The 18,543-nt window shown below is 38.3% G+C and overlaps 3 protein-coding genes across 3 annotated transcripts in view; 1 reads left to right on the top strand and 2 right to left on the bottom strand.

Annotated features, from left to right (window-relative positions):
* Positions 1-945: 945 nt before the first annotated feature.
* Positions 946-13,754, bottom strand: LOC115024009 (obscurin-like). The gene is given in 23 exon segments (XM_029455382.1): positions 946-1,194; positions 1,331-1,419; positions 1,793-1,852; positions 1,969-2,019; positions 2,105-2,155; positions 2,279-2,358; positions 2,456-2,471; positions 2,585-2,707; positions 3,091-3,362; positions 3,772-4,038; positions 4,419-4,721; positions 4,909-5,045; positions 5,047-5,182; positions 5,746-6,048; positions 6,235-6,358; positions 6,360-6,508; positions 6,792-7,046; positions 7,431-7,721; positions 8,452-8,607; positions 8,819-8,851; positions 8,957-9,088; positions 9,442-9,577; positions 13,617-13,754. Coding segments are annotated over 13 exon segments (2,460 nt in total). The 5' UTR covers positions 8,994-9,088; positions 9,442-9,577; positions 13,617-13,754; the 3' UTR covers positions 946-1,194; positions 1,331-1,419; positions 1,793-1,852; positions 1,969-2,019; positions 2,105-2,155; positions 2,279-2,358; positions 2,456-2,471; positions 2,585-2,707; positions 3,091-3,093.
* The window catches only part of LOC115023583 (signaling lymphocytic activation molecule-like), an 11,697-nt gene continuing 3,947 nt past the window's right edge, over positions 10,794-18,543 (top strand). Inside the window, 1 exon segment of the mRNA XM_029454673.1 lies at positions 10,794-10,833. The gene's annotated coding sequence lies outside the window, so the exon portion shown is untranslated.
* On the bottom strand, positions 13,138-16,389 carry LOC115023582 (uncharacterized). The gene is made up of 6 exons (XM_029454672.1): positions 16,239-16,389; positions 15,512-15,814; positions 14,981-15,235; positions 14,701-14,825; positions 14,096-14,487; positions 13,138-13,785 (listed from the first exon to the last, which is right to left on the bottom strand). Exons 1-5 carry the CDS (start codon positions 16,342-16,344, stop codon positions 14,116-14,118), a joined length of 1,161 nt encoding a protein of 386 aa, XP_029310532.1. The 5' UTR covers positions 16,345-16,389; the 3' UTR covers positions 13,138-13,785; positions 14,096-14,115.

The raw sequence follows: 18,543 nt of genomic DNA, 5'->3' as shown, positions 1-18,543 counted from the left end.
AGAGGGAAAAGGAAATGTAACGAAGGTGATCCCAGTAGCCGTCTGGTCTTAGTCTCCGTTACGTTTGTGCAGCTCACAACCATATACTTGTTGTTCATATTATGCACAGACGCATGTATTCATTTGTTTAAGGAAGACACTTACCTGTTCTCTCCTGTCTCCAACTCCCAAGGTCCGCGGCTAAAAGAGTCCCCGTGGAAACAACACATCTTTATTGTTCCGGGAGGGTTCCACAGCGCCGGATGAAGTGGGGGGGTGGTAAAGGTATGCGTAGTAAATTTTGTAGCCACATAGTTGTTTTTTTCACATAATAATTATCGTTTATATTAGTGAATTTATGTTGAATATTTAGAGTTCATGTACATGTACTGTTCTGTGGGAAACACAGAACAGTTAACACCCCTGGGTTTGGTACAGCCTAACTGTTATACTATATAAGGCTGCTCTTTGGCAAATTGAGGGAGAGTATGGATGGCCTCAGGCATGAATGCAGTCAATTGTGACCACTGGTTTGTGACATTGTATATATATATATCTTGTAAATAAATGCCCACGTTTGTGGCTTGCTTGTTCTCCTGCCTCTGCCTCCTTGCTTATGGTCTGGATCGCTCAGGGTCAGCCTAACAGCCATTTCACTTAATTTCAAACTGAATCTTATTCCTATAATGTGGACATGTGACATGAAAATTCCTAATTTGTTCCTACTGAGTCCAATAAATATACCTCTGCAGAAACAAGGGCCATAAGTCCACCTGCAGCAGGAGCATCCCCCTGTCTTCTGATTCAAAGTCACATTGTTGGTCATATTTCAGCTCTAGCACACGTACGTCCCTTCTGTCACCTAAAAGCATGACTTTACAGGATCACCAAAATCTACAGAAGATTATGAAACAAACTTGTGTAAAGAAAATCAAGTAAAAGCAATTAAAAACACTGCTGACAAAGTGCTGCTGGGAAAGTTTATTGATGCATAAAATAGTCAACACTTTTTAAAATACAGAAGATTAAAGCTATGATGTCTTTCTTTTTAATGATGATACTATGAGATGAACTGTACAAAGTAATGTCTGATATTCGAGATAGCAGAGGTGCACAGGGATTATATAAAAGCTGCAAAAACGGTTTAAAAATATATTTAATTGTTCATGTTGTTGTCCATTCCATTGGTTTTGACCACACAGATGTGTGTTTAGTCTGGAAGACAACCAAAGGAAAAAGAGGTTTAAGGTTTTTTAAGAATTAATTGTGCTTTATGACATTTTACTGCCATTGATAACATATTTAACCACCTGTGAATTAAATAATTAAAGTGACTAATCCCAAAACGTACATGATGCTACGCTGCATTATTACCACGAGCGGTTCCTGGTTTCACTTCAGAATAAACAGTTTCATCCGCTGGTGCAGGACTCGACTTCCCTATGAATGGAGAGATGGATTTTTATTTAATTATTTTTAATCTTAGCCAGTTCACAATGATAATGTATTGATATACATTTCCCCAAGAATAGCTTAAAATCATAGTTTGATAGAAGGAATCAGTTATACATGGAGGGATACATGTACATTAAATGTGGCATGCCCTGGCGTCTATTCCATGACTGCATAGTGTATATTAAAATGCATAAAGGGATAATTAAATGAAATACAAAGTCTAAAAGCTCTTATGTACTGTATGTGAAGAATTTCACCATTGCACACACCAGCGACACCTAGTGGAATTATTAAAAATGACACTGTAGGAGGCAGCACGTCACTAAAGCTTCAGGCCATCGGTTGTATTTGACTGTACCTGCAGCAGACGTGATCTTCACAGTGGAGTAAACGCTGTCCTGTGGTTCGTTATTCTTCACTGTCAGGAGGTGAAAGCATGAAAAGTCCATCCTGTACTTTATTAAGGCACTGCTGGCCTACAAAAGCTTCTCAACTATTGCATGTAATCCTCAGCACATAACATAACGTACTCACCCTTCATGTTTTTGAGCTCAACCACAGAATATGTGACATCTCTGGATTCATCTGAAATATAAATGTTTCTTGTTAATTTAGGAGATTGTATCTTAAATCATCATATTCTAGTATGTATATACACACTATACTTTACCATGTTCAGGTTCTGTAGGGGCTTTGATTGATTCATAGAGACAAGTGTTATCTACAGAGTAGTGAAAGTCAAGCCACAGTCATATTCAAACTTTTAATCCCATTAAATAAATTATTACATTTTCAAAAAAAGAGTTAACAATAAATTACAAAAATAATAAGGATGAAGGCTGACCGTGGTGAACAGAAGCATATTGAGTTTCTCCCTGGTTGATCATGTGGTCTGTAGCAGGGCCCTGATTGGTGCTCTGAGACCTGCTGGGCCCAAAACATGTAGTAAACACAGTGGATTTAATAAGGAACATATTACTGCTGTGATGTTCAGAGGGAGAGAAGAGAGAGTTGTACCAACCTGGTAAAGCATGAATCTGTAAAAAAGAAGAAAAGGAAAATGCTGTTAATATTGTATTTTGTTCTATTGTTACTATATTACATGTAATTACATCAGAATCAATCTAATATCAGAAGGAAAGGATCTCACCGTTTGACTTTCTGCAGCGATACAGAAACAGCAGGAACATGATCAGAAAAGAAACTCCACAAAGCAGCCCAACGATCCACAGCACAGGAGACGGAGAGCTTTCTACAGGCCCGGACGCTGCTGCTATATATAACATTTATTAATATTTAGTTATATAACACTTTCCTCAGATAGATCAAGTCTCAGTAATGAAACTCCAAGAATAAGAAACAATCACTCTACAGAATATACACACACACTAATCATAAACATATACTCAAGTATTAGAACACATGAACTCAGATACACGAGCATGACGATCACATCACGTTCCTTTCACTGCTGCTCACGTGTTCACGTTTGTGTTTCATTACAGAATACCCAGCTGTATAAAACTATTTCTCTGACACAAACAGTTGATATGAAACTAAACCAACTTATAATTCAGTTATTACTTCTTTTATATATATATTTATATCTCAGACTGTAACACAGTTTACAAAGAAACAGTTTGTAATCTTACTCACATGTTACTGACATCCAACTCTCTGGTGACGTCCAACTGTCCAACTGTGTTGTGAATCTTTAGATTTAAGGCCTTTACATTTATAAAAGCCTTCATCTGACTTTGAAACTGCAGAGATAGTCAGCTCCCCTTTGGTATTATTTTGGATGAGTTTGCCATTTTTATAGAAATCCACATTATAAAGAACTTTTTCTGTCTTCAACTTGCAGCCAAGAGTGACAGAATCTCCCTCAGCCACAGGACGGACAGGGCTCACCAGGATAACACCGTCAGCTGTAAAAAGATCAAAGAGTGAGAAGTTTTGTTCAGAGATCAGCTGATGCAGGTGATGCAACACGTTTAGTCACAATGATGAGAATACATGAAATATCATTTATTCCACAGGTGCACACAGTAGCTGAGCAAATACCTGCATTTGAATGATCAAAAGGTAATTTAGTGATGCACATGAGAATCACAGCTCCATCACACATTACACTGTATATGTTGGGATGCAATGTGAATGTTGTGGCAGTGAGCTACAGACTGGTCTAGTCTGATGCCAGATAACTCCACCCAAACACATCTTTCTTGGATAATTGAGATAAATGACAGTGGAATAACGAAAGCTGTTGAGCTTGTTTAAAGGTTTGTTAAAAGACAAATCAACTTTAACTCATTTTGTAAATGAATTAAAACTCACAGAGTACTGTACTGATGTTGACTGCATTGCTGAACTGTCCTGTTTCAGACTCACACCAGTAAACTCCACTAGTCCAGTAACGGTTCATGTTGCATGTGGATCCAGTCATTGTCCCCCACACTGAACAGGTAACCCGGTTGCCATATTCTGAGAACCTGTTCACGCTCCACTCAGTAGAGTTTCCCTCACAGCTCAGTGACACAGACGTATCGGTGAAGTGCTGCAGTCTGTCAGGACTCACTGAGAGAGACGCTGCTGAATGAACATCTGAACACATAAAGAGGGGACAAACAAAGTGTTTATGTTTATGCAAACTGTAGAGGAACCTGTGGTTCATTACTGCCATCTGAGTGCAGAACTTCCATCTGGATCACAAAAAAGACAGAAAAGTAAACAAGCAAACATAGATGGATTTTTTGGATTAAAAAGAATATCGACATATGGAAAATAAAATGTAATTGTAAGACATGATAACAACATGACATTCACATTGAATGAGAGTGTGTGTCCAAACTTTTGACTCCTAACTGTATTCCCAGCTGGATTTTGAAAAAATTAATACTTTGAAACATTAATTATCTAAATAAAAATGTAATGTAGTAGCATTTCTTCTTTGTGCAAGAATGTAAAAGTAAAAACAGACCTACCTCCAGACCAGACAAACTTCGGTTGACTGTATTGAGTGTAATACACTGGATCTCCTCTTCCAGCTCTGCACACATATCCTGCTGTGTGTGTCTGTCCATGAACGATGTAGGAATCCTGTTCAGTCCCAGTGCTGCTGCCAGGTAGCAGCTCAGAGCTGTAGGAGTTGTCTGACAGTTTGGGAACAACCTTATACCAGTAGTACCTCCATCCTGCAGCTGGAGGTTCAACACTGCAGGTCAGAGTTACTGAGGCTCCAGGGCTCAGCCATGACAGAGACACAGTGAGGACTGTCAGAGGTTTATCTGTTGGAGAATGATTTCACAGAATGAAGACGTTATGATGTATTGTTGGTTGGTAACATTTGTATCCCACGTTTTTTCTCCATCTCCAAACATATAATACAAATGTGAAGGTTTACCTGTCTTAAAATATAGTAACATTGAATATATTTGACATTTATCAAAATAAAAAGGATGAGTGACGACTTACTGTCAGATACTCTCAGTATTATTGCATCACTCCACTTTGTAGACCTTTCACCTTTCAGTGTGCCCTTACACCTGTAGTCTCCACTGTGTGATGACTCAGCATTACTAATCATGTATTCATGTGTTCTTGGTGGTGTGGATGCTACTGGATGTTGTCCAGCTATACTCCCACTCAGTGTCTCCTCCGTCCTTAATGTCACATGTCAGAGTGACCGTCTCTCCTCTGTATATTTCAGGCCAGTTGGGTCGTCGGGTCACAACAGCCTTGTTTGTGACTGTCCGTGATCAAGAAGCCCCAAACACAAGAGTGAGAAAAGGTTTAACATCAAACTAAATGTTTTTAGTGTTCGTCTTAATCCTTATTCATGAATATAGTGTATTCATTTCATGGTTCTGAATTCTGAGACAGTGTAACACAGAAACAAAGATGACATGAAGGAGAGAGTAAGCAAGCATAGAAAGTGAGTGTATAATGCATGAATGAATCATAAGAAGACATGAAAACTAAATCTAAAAAGTACAGAGAGAAGGGAAAGTGAGGGAAGAGAAACAAAGTACCAGTGCCTCACACTCATACTCCTGTACATATTTTAGTAAACATTGTTTATTTCCCAGATCAGGATATTATTGGAATGTCTTTGGATAAAAATAATAAAATAATTCACTAATAGAAATAAGAAATAATTTGAATCAGCTCAAATTTAATTGTAAGACTTATTCCAAACTGATATTGAAAAAATTAAAACAACATTTTAAAAGCATTAGTGTATCTTAATAAAAATGTAATGTAGTAGCATTTCTTCCATTTACAAGAATGTAAAAGTAAAAACAGACCTACCTCCAGACTGGACAAACTTCGGTTGACTGTATTGAGTGTAATACACTGGATCTCCTCTTCCAGCTCTGCACACATATCCTGCTGTGTGTGTCTGTCCATGAACGATGTAGGAATCCTGTTCAGTCCCAGTGCTGCTGCCAGGTAGCAGCTCATAGCTGTAGGAGTTGTCTGACAGTTTGGGAACAGCCTTATACCAGTCGTACCTCCATCCTGCAGCTGGATGTTCAACACTGCAGGTCAGAGTTACTGAGGCTCCAGGGCTCAGCCATGACAGAGACACAGTGAGGACTGGCAGAGGTTTATCTGTTGGGGAATGATTTCACAGAATGAAGACGTTATGATGTATTGTTGGTTGGTAACATTTGTATCCCACGTTTTTTCTCCATCTCCAAACATATAATACAAATGTGAAGGTTTACCGTCTTAAAATATAGTAACATTGAATATATTTGACATTTATCAAAATAAAAAGGATGAGTGATGACTTACTGTCAGATACTCTCAGTATTATTGCATCACTCCACTTTGTAGACGTTTCACCTTTCAGTGTGCCCATACACCTGTAGTCTCCACTGTGTGATGACTGAGCATTACTGATCATGTATTCATGTGTTCTTGGTGGTGTGGATGCTACTGGATGTTGTCCAGCTATACTCCCACTCAGTGTCTCCTCCGTCCTTAATGTCACATGTCAGAGTGACCGTCTCTCCTCTGTATATTTCAGGCCAGTTGGGTCGTCGGGTCACAACAGCCTTGTTTGTGACTGTCCGTGATCAAGAAGCCCCAAACACAAGAGTGAGAAAAGGTTTAACATCAAACTAAATGTTTTTAGTGTTCGTCTTAATCCTTATTCATGAATATAGTGTATTCATTTCTGCGTGTGTCACTAGCATGATACAAGTGTGTGCCGGGTCAACAAACTGTCTCTGTTCTGTGTGTTTAGTGTTTGATTCAGTATTTTAAGTTCATGTTTAGGTGTCTTTTGTTGCAAGTGTTTACTTAAGCCTTTAATTTTAATTCAAACAAAGAGCAGATTTCTTCTTTACCGGCTGAATGGCTGTACTCTGTGTAGTAAACGGGGTCTCCTGTTCCTCCTCTGCACCAGTAGAGTCCTCCTTCTGAGACACTGATCTTTGCATCTGAGTGGAAGACCACACCCTGTGTGGTCAGGGCTTCAGAGGCTTTCTTGCCTCTGTACCAGAAGTATTTCCAACCAGATGAAGATGATGTCTTCACAGAGCAGGTCAGGGTCACGTTGCCCCCGACATGATCGTCTTGGCTCAGTTGGGCCTTTGGTTGTGCTGTTTTAATGGAGAACACAAATGAATACAAATGGTTATTATTGTCCCTGTGAATGAGTCCAGGTCAAAGATAATACAATGAATTTGTAGAAGATATTAAATCCCTGTTTTAAATCTGTGGACATTATTAAAGTAGAGTAAACTGATGGAAACAAATAGCAACTATTCTTATATGTCACACTTATTAACCACTGAAGTTGTTGGTTAAATGAACCGAACATGGATTAAAGTACAAACACACTGATAACAATGGAAGACATTTTAAACAGCCTTCTCTTTTGTTCTTTAAGTGTCCAGTGTCTCCAAGACAACGCAGACAGATGGGCCCTGTGCTTTACTCTGAATGCTACATGTCTGCAGGTCCGTGGTATGAAAACTACTTACGTTCCATTTTCAGAGTTATTGCTTCAGATTCTTCGTCCTCAAATTTACACATGTAAGAGCTCCGATCTGACGTCACTTGAACTGTGTTTGTTGATCTCATGGGTGACTGATGGTTTGTGTCCACTTCAATAGGTGATCCGTCTCTGTAGAAGACGGCATCCTGCCCCTCTCTCGGGGTACGATGCCTACAGCGCAGAGTCACTGGTTCTCCTTCAAACAAGGTAGATGCAGGTGTTTCCACAATCACGTCTTTGTCTGTAACACAAATGGTTCCTTGTTTTAGTAAATCAGCTCAATTAAATGAACATGTGTGAACAAATGTTACAACATATCTGTGATTTATGTTTATAACTAAATTAGAATTTGACATTAAGTTGGAGACAGAAGAAGTCGAAGACACTTTTACTGATATAAATCACGACACGTTTACTCAGTTATGAACGAACACATTTCCTGAAGGAGGCTCCGTACTCACCTGTCTGTTTGATACATCACTGTTATCAGTAATAAGGAAACATTGCACATTAGGCGGGTTCATTTCTAGAATGGAAGGTCCTGTATTCATCTCTCACAAGGGGTAAAACATATGGTTTGTTGGTGAAGCGTTATTCTCATTATGTAAATGCCTTGATGTGAACAGCTGAACCCTGCACATCTTGTTCTTCTCATTGTAATGCTCATGATTATATGATCATTGGTCCTTCACACAACAGCACCGGGTTACAGTTGTACAGCTGCCTATACAGCATCAGTGGAGCTGCTCAAACCTTCAGCTTCCTAAATCTCAGAACAGTTTTTACACAAGATAAAAACACACATTGTATATTAACCTAAACTGGGTGATCATATCAACATGGCTCATAAATAAATAAGTGCTCTTTTGAACTTGGTGGATAAAGCTTTGATCACTTACCTGATACAGTGAGAGAGACTTTGTTACTCTCTTTAGTTGAGCCCAGATGAGTACATCAAGCAGTGGTATTCACCACTCCAGCCTTTAGCTAGAGGTTGTAATGTTAAGTTCTCGTTTTTGGTGTAAGTCGACAATCTTGTTGATCAGCCTTATAGATTTTGTAATACGAGTTGGGGTCTTTTACTCCCGTAACGCCACACATGAAGGTAACAGACTCTCCGGTAAAGAAAGTGGACCAGTTCGGCTCAATGTTCAGCACAGCATCTAGAAACCAACACAAGTTGCATCGAGTGAAATGTGTTTTCTTTATTGTCAAAGTCTTTATCATACATTAACAAAAGAGAAGAGACAGAAAGAGGATGTGGTTTAAAGAGTTGCAGTAAGAGGCGAATCGTCTTGAGTGAATATATATATATATATTTTAAAGATGTATGTAAAAGATAAAGATATATAAAAAAGAAAACTGTATAATTACCTTGAGCATGTCCACAATAGAGTATATTCAGTGCTAAAATAAAAGTTTGAAATGATATCAGAGAACAACAAACTAACAGAATCTATTAAATATATCATAACATCAGGCATTTAAAAGGTTTTAGCAACAAGTACTCACAGAGTAACGCCAGCACACAGCGCAAAGCGTGTCCCATCTTCACAGCCACACTGCGCCACTCTGCTTCTGAGAAATGCTTCCACTTTGAGTTAATAGAAGCTTGAAACCGCAGATATGAAGAAATATCAGGAACTGCAGAGAAACAAGTGCAATGAGATGTTGGATCGGAAGTTTCTTTTCATACGTTCTGTGCTTCCTTACCTTTTACACAAAGCTCACACAACTAAACCGGTTTTAACAGCATATTTTATGCTCATATATAAGAAATAAATACCATTGAATCATATCTTATAGTGGAGAGATAACATATTTACACTTGTTTCATGACAGATTTGATCATCCTGTTGACTACTGTTACTCACAAAGGCTCAGTAACTGTCGATGCTACTCTAAAGGCTGCTGCATGAAGTCAAAGGTTTCCTTCTAGAAGGAATAAAGAGCCTAACTCTACAGAATACAGATGACATTGCAGGTGTTATACTCACTTTGTAATCCATGGGCTCTCTCATCCAACTGGGACCTTGTTATATATGAAATATGTTGAACTGCAGTGCTGTATCTCAACACAGAATTCTGGTTTCAAGCTGTCACAACCTCGCCCACAGGAAGTGACTGTGCTAACTAACAGAAATAGTGTCATTAACAGAAGTGAACTTGAAGAGAGCCAAAGACTGTTACATTAGATGTGACTCTGGGTTTTGTCATAGAGAATACAATTATTGTTTTTTTAGCATTCAATAACTCTTCAGAGTGTGGCAATGGACTCATGAGATACTGTTTATATATATATATATATATATATATATATATATATATTACACTAAGCACCGAGTAACAGGAAAGGAGACCACACTGCACATTGCAAGTAGTCAGTGTGAAAATAATGCTGAGAGGATTCCTTTAAAACACACTTCTGCTTATAATACAGTAAAATAACTGTATAAGATAGAGGATAAAATAGTCCACTTCTTTTCTCCATGATAGAGCGCACTATACACTGTGTGCACAATTATTAGACAAGTGAGTATTTTGACCACATCATCATTTTTATGCATATTTTCCAACTCCAAGCTGTATAAACTTGAATGTATTGGATTTAAGCATATCAGGTGATGTGTATTTGTGTAATGAGGGACGGTGTGGCCTAAGGAGATCAACACCTAGATCAAGGTGTGCATAATTATTAGGCAGCTTCTTTTCCTCAGGCAAAATGGACCAACAAAGAAATTTAACTGAATCTGAAATTGTAAAAAGTATTTCAGAGGGATGCAGCACTCTTGAAATTGCTAAGATATTGGGGCGTGATCACAGAACCATCAAACGTTTTATTGCAAATAGTCAACAGTGTCGCAAGAAATGTGTTGAGAAAGAAAGAACCAAATGAACTGCCAAAGATTTGAGAAGAATCAAACGTGAAGCTACTAGGAACCCATTATTCTCCAGTGCTGTCATATTCCAGAACTGCAACCTACCTGGGGTGCCCAGAAGTACAAGGTGTTCAGTGCTCAGAGACATGGTCAAGGTAAGGAAGGCGTAAACCCGACTTGGCCAAGAACTATCTGAAGACAGATTTTTCAAAGGTTTTCAGAATCAGAATTCCTGAACGGAAGGCTCAACGCGTTCAGTGCTTCGATACAGCCACCAGGTGGCAACGAGCAACCAGCTCCAAAACAGTGCAAGTCAGACCAGTTCAGTCTTTGATGGCTGCTGACTCCTCAATAAGGCTCACTGTGATTGGCCGTCAGCGTAAACTTGACTCTAAAGTCTTCCGTCTTTGTCTTGTTAAACTTGTTAAAGAGTCATTAGTAACACCTATGCATCTGATTAAGCTATGGCTGTTGGAGAACACATAGACAAACTGTCACGCCGTGGAAAAGGTGAGGACCAAAATGCAGAACGCAAGACGATTTTGACAAAAAGAGAGCTTTATTTAACAAAGCTTACAAATAAAACACAAACTAGGAAAACACGAGGTCGCACGAGGTAGCACTAGTGATGTGTCCTTCCGTCTCGCGAACCTGCCGTATCACGTGAATGATTCAGGAACTGGTTGACGTGTTTGGCGTACCATTCAAAATATAAGGGGGAGCGAACTGCAATTGATCCCCCCCTCACAATTTGTGGACTTGGGACTTTATTGCGCATTTGTCTGCAATCTATTTGAACTTCTTTTTTTGCGATGGAACCAGCAAGAGGAGATTTCTCCCTGTCTGGGAACATTTTGAGCTGATCTCACCTAATAAGGTATGCACTTAGTAATGATAACTATGGTGGTGATGGCCTAGTGGTCTAGTGGTACGCCTTCCAAAACAAAACACTAAAAGGTTGGGAGTTCAATACCAGGCTGCCAACATTGTACCCTTGAGCAAGGTCCCTGAGTTGCTCCAGGGAGACTACTTAGTTCAATGTAAGTTGCTCTGCATAAGAGCGTCTGCTATATGACATGTAATGACTAGCGTAATATAATGTGATCCCTTGTTCTAATGTCTTTCTTACTCATTTCTGGTATTTTAAAAGGTGAAGTGTCCGTTGTATTCAAAAGAACTTGGATACAACAACAACACCTCCTCGATGCTGACTTGACACAAACACATTCCCATCACAATTTGTCTCCACTTTCCCTTTTAACAGACACCATATTAATAAGTCCATAATTTATGTATTGGCATCACAAACATAATTCATTATTTTATTAAATTCAAAGCTTCACACACCAAAGCCATGTAATCACTCTGCCGGTTTTACATGTATTGTCCACTTGATGGCACAGTAGAGCAAATGAAGCACCATGAAGCTTCAGCCCATGAGTGAACCAATTGGATGGAAAGTTTCAATGCTTCATGAAGCTTCATCTCGCCATCACTAGGTAATACGGAGAAGCACGAGGAAGTACGAGGAAGCACGAGGAAGCACGAGGAAACATGGGTGTAACATGAATGACGATCAGACAAGGAACAATGAGACAGACAGAGATATATACACAAAGAAACCAATGAAGGGAACGAGACACAGCTGGGGGAGAAAGGCAATGACACAAGGGCAGGGTGAATGGACACAGGAGGATCAAATCAACAATCACAAAAGGAGAGAAAACACACACAGGAAGTACACTTAGACATAACACAAGGAGAATGAACTTAAAAAAAATAAAACAAGAAAACAAGATCATGACACAAACGAAGACGGGCTGTATCAATCATACTCACATTTTACTGACATCCAACTCTGTGGTGACATTTCTCCTGAGTATTGACACCTGTAGAAGCCTTCGTCTGACTTTGACACTGTAGAGATAATTAGCTTCCCTCTGGTATCATTTTGGATGAGTTTGTCATTTTTGTAGAAAGTGACATTGGAAAGTGTTTGTTCTGTGTTCCATATGCAGCTAAGAGTAACAGAATCTCCCTCATTCACAGGATGGACAGGGCTCACCAGGATAGTCAAATCATCTGCAACATCGTTAAATATTATGAATATGACAAATCAGCTTGTATGTATACAAAGTAAAAGTGTCACAGGACGAAATTAATTAATCTGTATCATGTGATCATTATTAAATACACTAGAGGTTCATATACCTGTAGGTCAGCATGCAGTTCAAATTAAAGTCAATATAGGATGTCAAGATGTCTTTGATTCTTCAGTATAACTGGGAACAGCCTTGGTAACTTTATAAGGTTGATGTATCAAGTACATATTATTCTGTTGTATGATTTTGTTTCAGGTCCATAAAGAGAAGTGCATCATCAGCAAAATAAGAGACGTGGAAAACAACATTCATGTGTTAAGTGTTGACACGCCTGTGCTATATTTGTGTCTTTTCTGGTCAGTAATGGAGTTTGTTATCTTCAGTCTTTTTTAACTTGTATAAGCATTTAAATGTTTGTGTTCATTATTGTTTGTCTCATACCTTTATGAAGGCAGTTTGGTTTTGTTTTCTCCCTGAACTTCTGTTCTAAAGCAGTTGTTGAGTATGTTCGCAGATGCATGTTTAGTTTAAAATATGTACAGAAACACAGATTTTTAGAACAACTGATTAAAGAACCCTCTATGAGAAAGACAGTTGATTTACAGAGCAGGGTACGCTGTAGCAGACCAAAGAAATGCAAATACACTCTGTTGGAATTTGTGATCTTTTCCGCACCGGTGTTGTAAGCATCATATTTGTGCAGGCATCAACGTCACATTTAACGCCACTTTATTGTGATGGGTAATGTGAGTCATCCCATCTGAAAGGACTCGTTTTGTTATGAAACTTTGGTATTATTTTCCATTAGCTTTTCCTCATGTTTTCCATCATTTCACACTATGTGGGTTTGAGAAGTGGCAGAAGTCAACAGACATGTTCGCAGTTATTGGCCTCAACAGTGCAGAGTTTGCCTCAGAAAAGCAGTTAAATACAGGAAGTGGGCCTAACAGCTACGCAAAAAAAGAAGAAGAAAAAAGACATAATGACCTTGAAAGTCTAAATTAAAATAAAAAAAATCCAGAACATTTCAAGAAGCTAGGAAAGGGGATTCCTCAGACATAACTACAGCAGCCCCAGTCCCAGACTTTAAAAAGGAGTTTGTTATGTCGGCATCAATTAGGGTAGTATGTCAGCCCCATGTGGTCATTTCTGGCTATTTCAAACAAAATATCCTCAATAACAAATCCTCACCTACAAATTGGTGTCTCCTCTTCCAGCTCTTTACGTACAGTATGTTGTTCCGTGTATGTCGACACATGAACAATGTAGACATTTTGTGATTAGGGTCATAGGCTTATTTGAATCCTCAAGGAAAGTTGCATCTCTAGTCTGTACAGACACGAGCAGAAGCAGAAGCAACCTAAATAAAAGTCCAAACAGAGTTTTAGTGGCCAGTTAAACTCTGGTTTACTGCTTTGTATGCATGTCATAGTGACGTAAAAGATTTAAATCAGCATACATGTGCTATAAATGCTTATGGTAACAGATTGTTAAAAATAAATTGTATTATTGAGGAAAATACAAAAAAGTTTTATTTAATAAAACAGAAAAGAAAATATTTTCTGAAAGTAAACATAACACTGTACAAAAAAAGCAAGTAAATTCTGCATGCATATCCAAATTGTCAAAAGGCCTCTTTTTCTCTTTGGCTTCTGACTATCTTGTTTGACCTGTTGGTGGTGCTGTGACTTCAGATTTTCTTTGGCTTTTGCAACACACTGTACACCGTGTCAATTTGCGCAGGGTGCTCCGTCTCATCCAGTGTGACATACTGTGAAGTCGGTGCCTCTTGTATGTCCGTGTGTCCTTTCGTATCTCCACTCTCGCCTTGAGAGGAAGTCACCTTTGGAGTGTGTAAAACGCTGTAGAAGGTATCTACTTTCTGACTTTGCTCAGACTCCTCTCTTGGGCTGACTGTTGGGCTGCTGGTCTGGCAGGGCTGTGGGGCAGCCACGTTTTCATAAGAGGCCTCAGCTTGACTGGAAGAAGAGGTGGAGACTCTCGGCACAGAGTTTGGCTGTGCCTCCGCTGGCTGGCTTTGTATCATCTGAGCAGTAGATGTCTGTGCCAAGAAATAATGCAGTAAAGTGTGTTTCCAGTCTTGTATAGAAATATTTTGCATACTATGACAAAACTCCCCCTAGCATTAAAGTAAATCTCAATTTCTTGCAGAATGGTTTTGGTTGCAATCATCTGAAAACACCCCATAATATTTACGCCCTCAAAGTTACATCACAAACATCTATTTAAATATTTCTTAGTAAATCCATCTTACCTGATTGTGACAATATTGTGTTGAAAAGAACCCCATAGCCACACAGAAAGCAAAGGCACAGAGGGCTACACACACTACAATAACTATAAATATTACAGTGGGTGGATGATTAGATTTTCCAAAGCCTGGAAAGACATATAAACACATGTTAGTAGATAGTACCTGCAAAAACTGAATTATTATATTGACCCAAAAATGTTTAAAAATAAATAACTGCGTATATATGTTCTGGATTTAAACTTTGAGTGACAAATGAATAAATAAATCACATAATACTTACACATTGCCTCTATGCTTACAGAAACATTTGTTGTGCTGACGTGGTTGCTGCCAATGCAGACAACAGATCTGCCGTCGGTGAGGATGATGATGTTGAACTTCCAGAATAAGGATCTCTGAGATGTTATGCAGTTATTATCACAGACTGAACGCACCCAGTCATCCCGGATGGAGCAGTTGACTGCGATGTTGCAGAATTCAGCAGACAGGTTAGAGTGCAGTCGTGACAGCCTAATGACAGGCCTGGGAACAGTTTCTGCAGATATATTTTTTTAAAAAGGCATTAGGACATTTGTTGGCCCCCTGTGGTGCAAGAATGACAACATCATATACACAACATAAAGAGCATATCCACTACAGTATATGCATGCAAAAAAGTATATGTATTTTAAAAAGGGGTGAATAGATCATGTTCTTGTCATGAAAGGTTTGAGAAAAATCTTAAAGCCAGTTTAAAAGAAACATCTAGTAAGGACTCACTCTGAATAATGAAATCTACTGACTAAAGACAACAAAAATATTTAGAACTTACCTTCAACAATTAGTCTGTGGGTCTCAGTTGATGTTTGGAATGTAGAATTAATTAAATGAATGAATGTAAATGTATAGATGCCACGGTCAGTCTCAGTGATCTTTTTGATACACAAGGACTGGTTTCCTGGATTATAATACACTTTGTCTTTGTAATTGGGTGTGATGTTTTTATCTAAAACAATAACGTTCTTGTTAAAAGACCACGTATCTTGTTGATATGGTGGTGATGTTACAACTGGTAAACATAATGAGCTGTTTTTCACCCGATAGTGCCTCATTGGTGGTACTTCTGTTGTAATCCCTGAAAAGAAACATTATATGATATCATTAAAATAAATCGTCTTGAAATAAAAAAGGAAAGAAAGAAATTACCTTAAAAAAGGTTATACGCAGCATTTAAAGCAGACCTGCTTTAAGCAGTAAAATGTCAGAGAATGTCATAGAAATAAAAATGAGCATAGAAAACGTATACAACATGTTTTTGTAATACCGAGAACCAGTTACACTAAGGCTGAGTTAATGCATTGCAAATAACCTCACAATGAGCAGCTTTATAAAGTTATAAACAACTCAAATGAATACATTTCCTACATAAAAACAACCTTCTGTATAAACAAAATAAGACTTTACTACATTTAACATATAGTGTTATAACCTCATATAAATAGTTACAAAAAAAGATGAACTGAATCTGACATTTAACATGCAAAATGTAAAACTTTTACCTGCAATAATCCAACAACTCAGAAGAAGAAGCATTTTCAGTCGACTCAAATTGTTTGCACGTAATGTCAACGATTGTGAAACAGTTTGACAGGAGCAGCAAACCATGAATGCAGCAGAGCAATGATAGCAGGTGGCACATAAAAGGGCAGGAAGCGAAACACAGAAACCTACTTTGTCTAAATTCAACCCACGTAGCTTAATCTCAATCTACATTGTAAAATTAACGTTGCTCTGTTTATTCACGGTCCTGATTGTCATTGGCCTCATCTCCTTTAAACTTAAATGCATCACTCTGGTGCACTTTGAGGGCCAAAGTAAGAGGCTAGATATATGAAGAACATTGTGCTCTAGCAATTGTTAGAAGCCAAAATGGTAATTGAAAATAAAACTGGATTAAAATCGCCCAGCCCTAGCATAAAGTCTCACCTTAATCCAAACCAAAATGCTTTCATGCATTACTTCTCAGATGTCTGGTGCCATGGTAAATGGTCAGCACGGCTGGATTTGGACAGGTCTTTACAGATCGAAGACTTTCATTTGTAAAGACTTTGTCCTAACAATATCTTTATTTCTCTCCCCCTGTCTCTGTGTGGATCTTTTTTGGTTTTCCATTAGCAAAAGTTAAAGATTGTGTTTTTTGGTACCACCTGAGATACTAAAAGCTAGAGTCAAAACACTGCAGACAACTGATCAGAGAATTGTTATGCACAACACAGGACATCCTGCTCAAAACCAACACTTTTAAAAGAGGTACTACACACTATAACATTTTTGTTTTTGTTGTAAAGTAAATTATATGAATGTAATGTGATGAAACACATCAATGCTGGTATTAATATTGACAATTCTCACCATATGTATAAAAAATAAATTTAAAAAAGACAGGCTCAAAACACCATCTGTGTTTTTAAATCATCCCTGAACTTTGCATGGCCAATGCAGACATGGAGTCGACCGGTTGGGATTGTGTGTCATGAAATTGATAAAATAAAAATAAAAAGAAGAGTCTCAACACCAATGCCTCTAAAATACAATACCATGAACAAACCAACATTGTTCTTTTTTTTTTATAATAAACTCAACAAATTGTAAGCACCCAACAACCCTATGCCATGTCTAAGATGCTGGCAAAGACTGAGTATGAACTAGAAATGATGGGGGATTTGAGGTTTGTTAGTCAAGGTAGCTAGCACAAGGTATACCTAATTAAAGTGGAATTATTACAACCTGTGAACAAAAAATACTGCACAATTTAAATTCAGATAGAAATTCACTTAGAACCTATCTTCAATTAAATAACTGACCCCAAAGACCTTTCCAGATGTTTAATGTGAAAAGATCTAGGCTTATATTTTGCCCCATTATATTTGAAATTTAACAAATAACTCAACAAGCAAACATCATTCCAATATAGAACCTGTAAAATAATAATAGACTCCTCAAAATATTATTACTCAAACATATCAATCAACTTCACCAATTGGCAAAACAAAAAGGAAAACTAAACTTCACATATTGTACAAAATCCAAATTGTAAACAAACAAATCACAGTCATAACACTACATTACACTAGCTAAACAAGTGACACACAAAATAACTGTTCACTCAAACAGGGAAAAGAAAAGTTTTACTTACAGTTCTGTTTCGATCCTGAAGAGAGTTCATGGCGGTGTAACGGGAAGCATTCGTCATTCACCCAAGGGCTTTTCCGGTCAACAATGGTGCTAGATACTGACCCCATGTCCTTATCAGAGGACACCGGTCACCGTGGGGTCCGTCTGACCTTGAATCCAGCGTCGGTTCCAAGTTATCTTTATACATCCATGGTCCAAGCTCACACTTGACTTGTGCATGTATCTACTAGTCACACAAGCTAGCTTAAAGTAACAAATGCTAGCAGTAGACTAATGGTAACTTAGCAACCGACGTTCTAGCTTAACGGTTAGCTAGCATCATTACACCTGCTAGTTTAGCGACACACACACACACACACACTTGTTTTTACCTGATTGCGGCCTTCTTTCTGTTCCTCTTCCTCACCTGATGCCAATCACAACACAGCTATCACTCACTGACCAAGATAATAACCAATAAAACGAAAGGAGTTCAAAGGGAAGGTGTATTCTGTTTTTCCTATTTTAGTTAACCCAGAATAAATATTACTGATATTATTTGGAACTGAATTATTATTAGTCTGAGTCATTTTCTTTCTTTCTGAGCTTTTCAGCCATCCTTGTGGAGGTTGGGGGCATTGAACCTGAGTGGGCGATGTTCAAAACCTCTATTGCTGAAGCTGCGGTGAT

The sequence above is a fragment of the Cottoperca gobio genome, chromosome 18, assembly GCF_900634415.1.
Source record: "Cottoperca gobio chromosome 18, fCotGob3.1, whole genome shotgun sequence".
Taxonomy (NCBI): Eukaryota; Metazoa; Chordata; class Actinopteri; order Perciformes; family Bovichtidae; genus Cottoperca; species Cottoperca gobio.
This window is presented reverse-complemented; position numbering and strand designations above follow the sequence as displayed.

Excerpts from the sequence above, each read along its gene's own strand:
- LOC115023582 (XM_029454672.1), bottom strand. The coding sequence starts at position 16,344 with ATGGTTTGCTGCTCCTGTCAAACTGTTTCACAATCGTTGACATTACGT. Across the intron at positions 15,815-16,238 it reads GAGTTGTTGGATTATTGCAG|GGATTACAACAGAAGTACCA; the intron begins GTAAAAGTTTTA and ends GTTTCTTTTCAG. Across the intron at positions 15,236-15,511 it reads CCACAGACTAATTGTTGAAG|AAACTGTTCCCAGGCCTGTC; the intron begins GTAAGTTCTAAA and ends ATATATCTGCAG.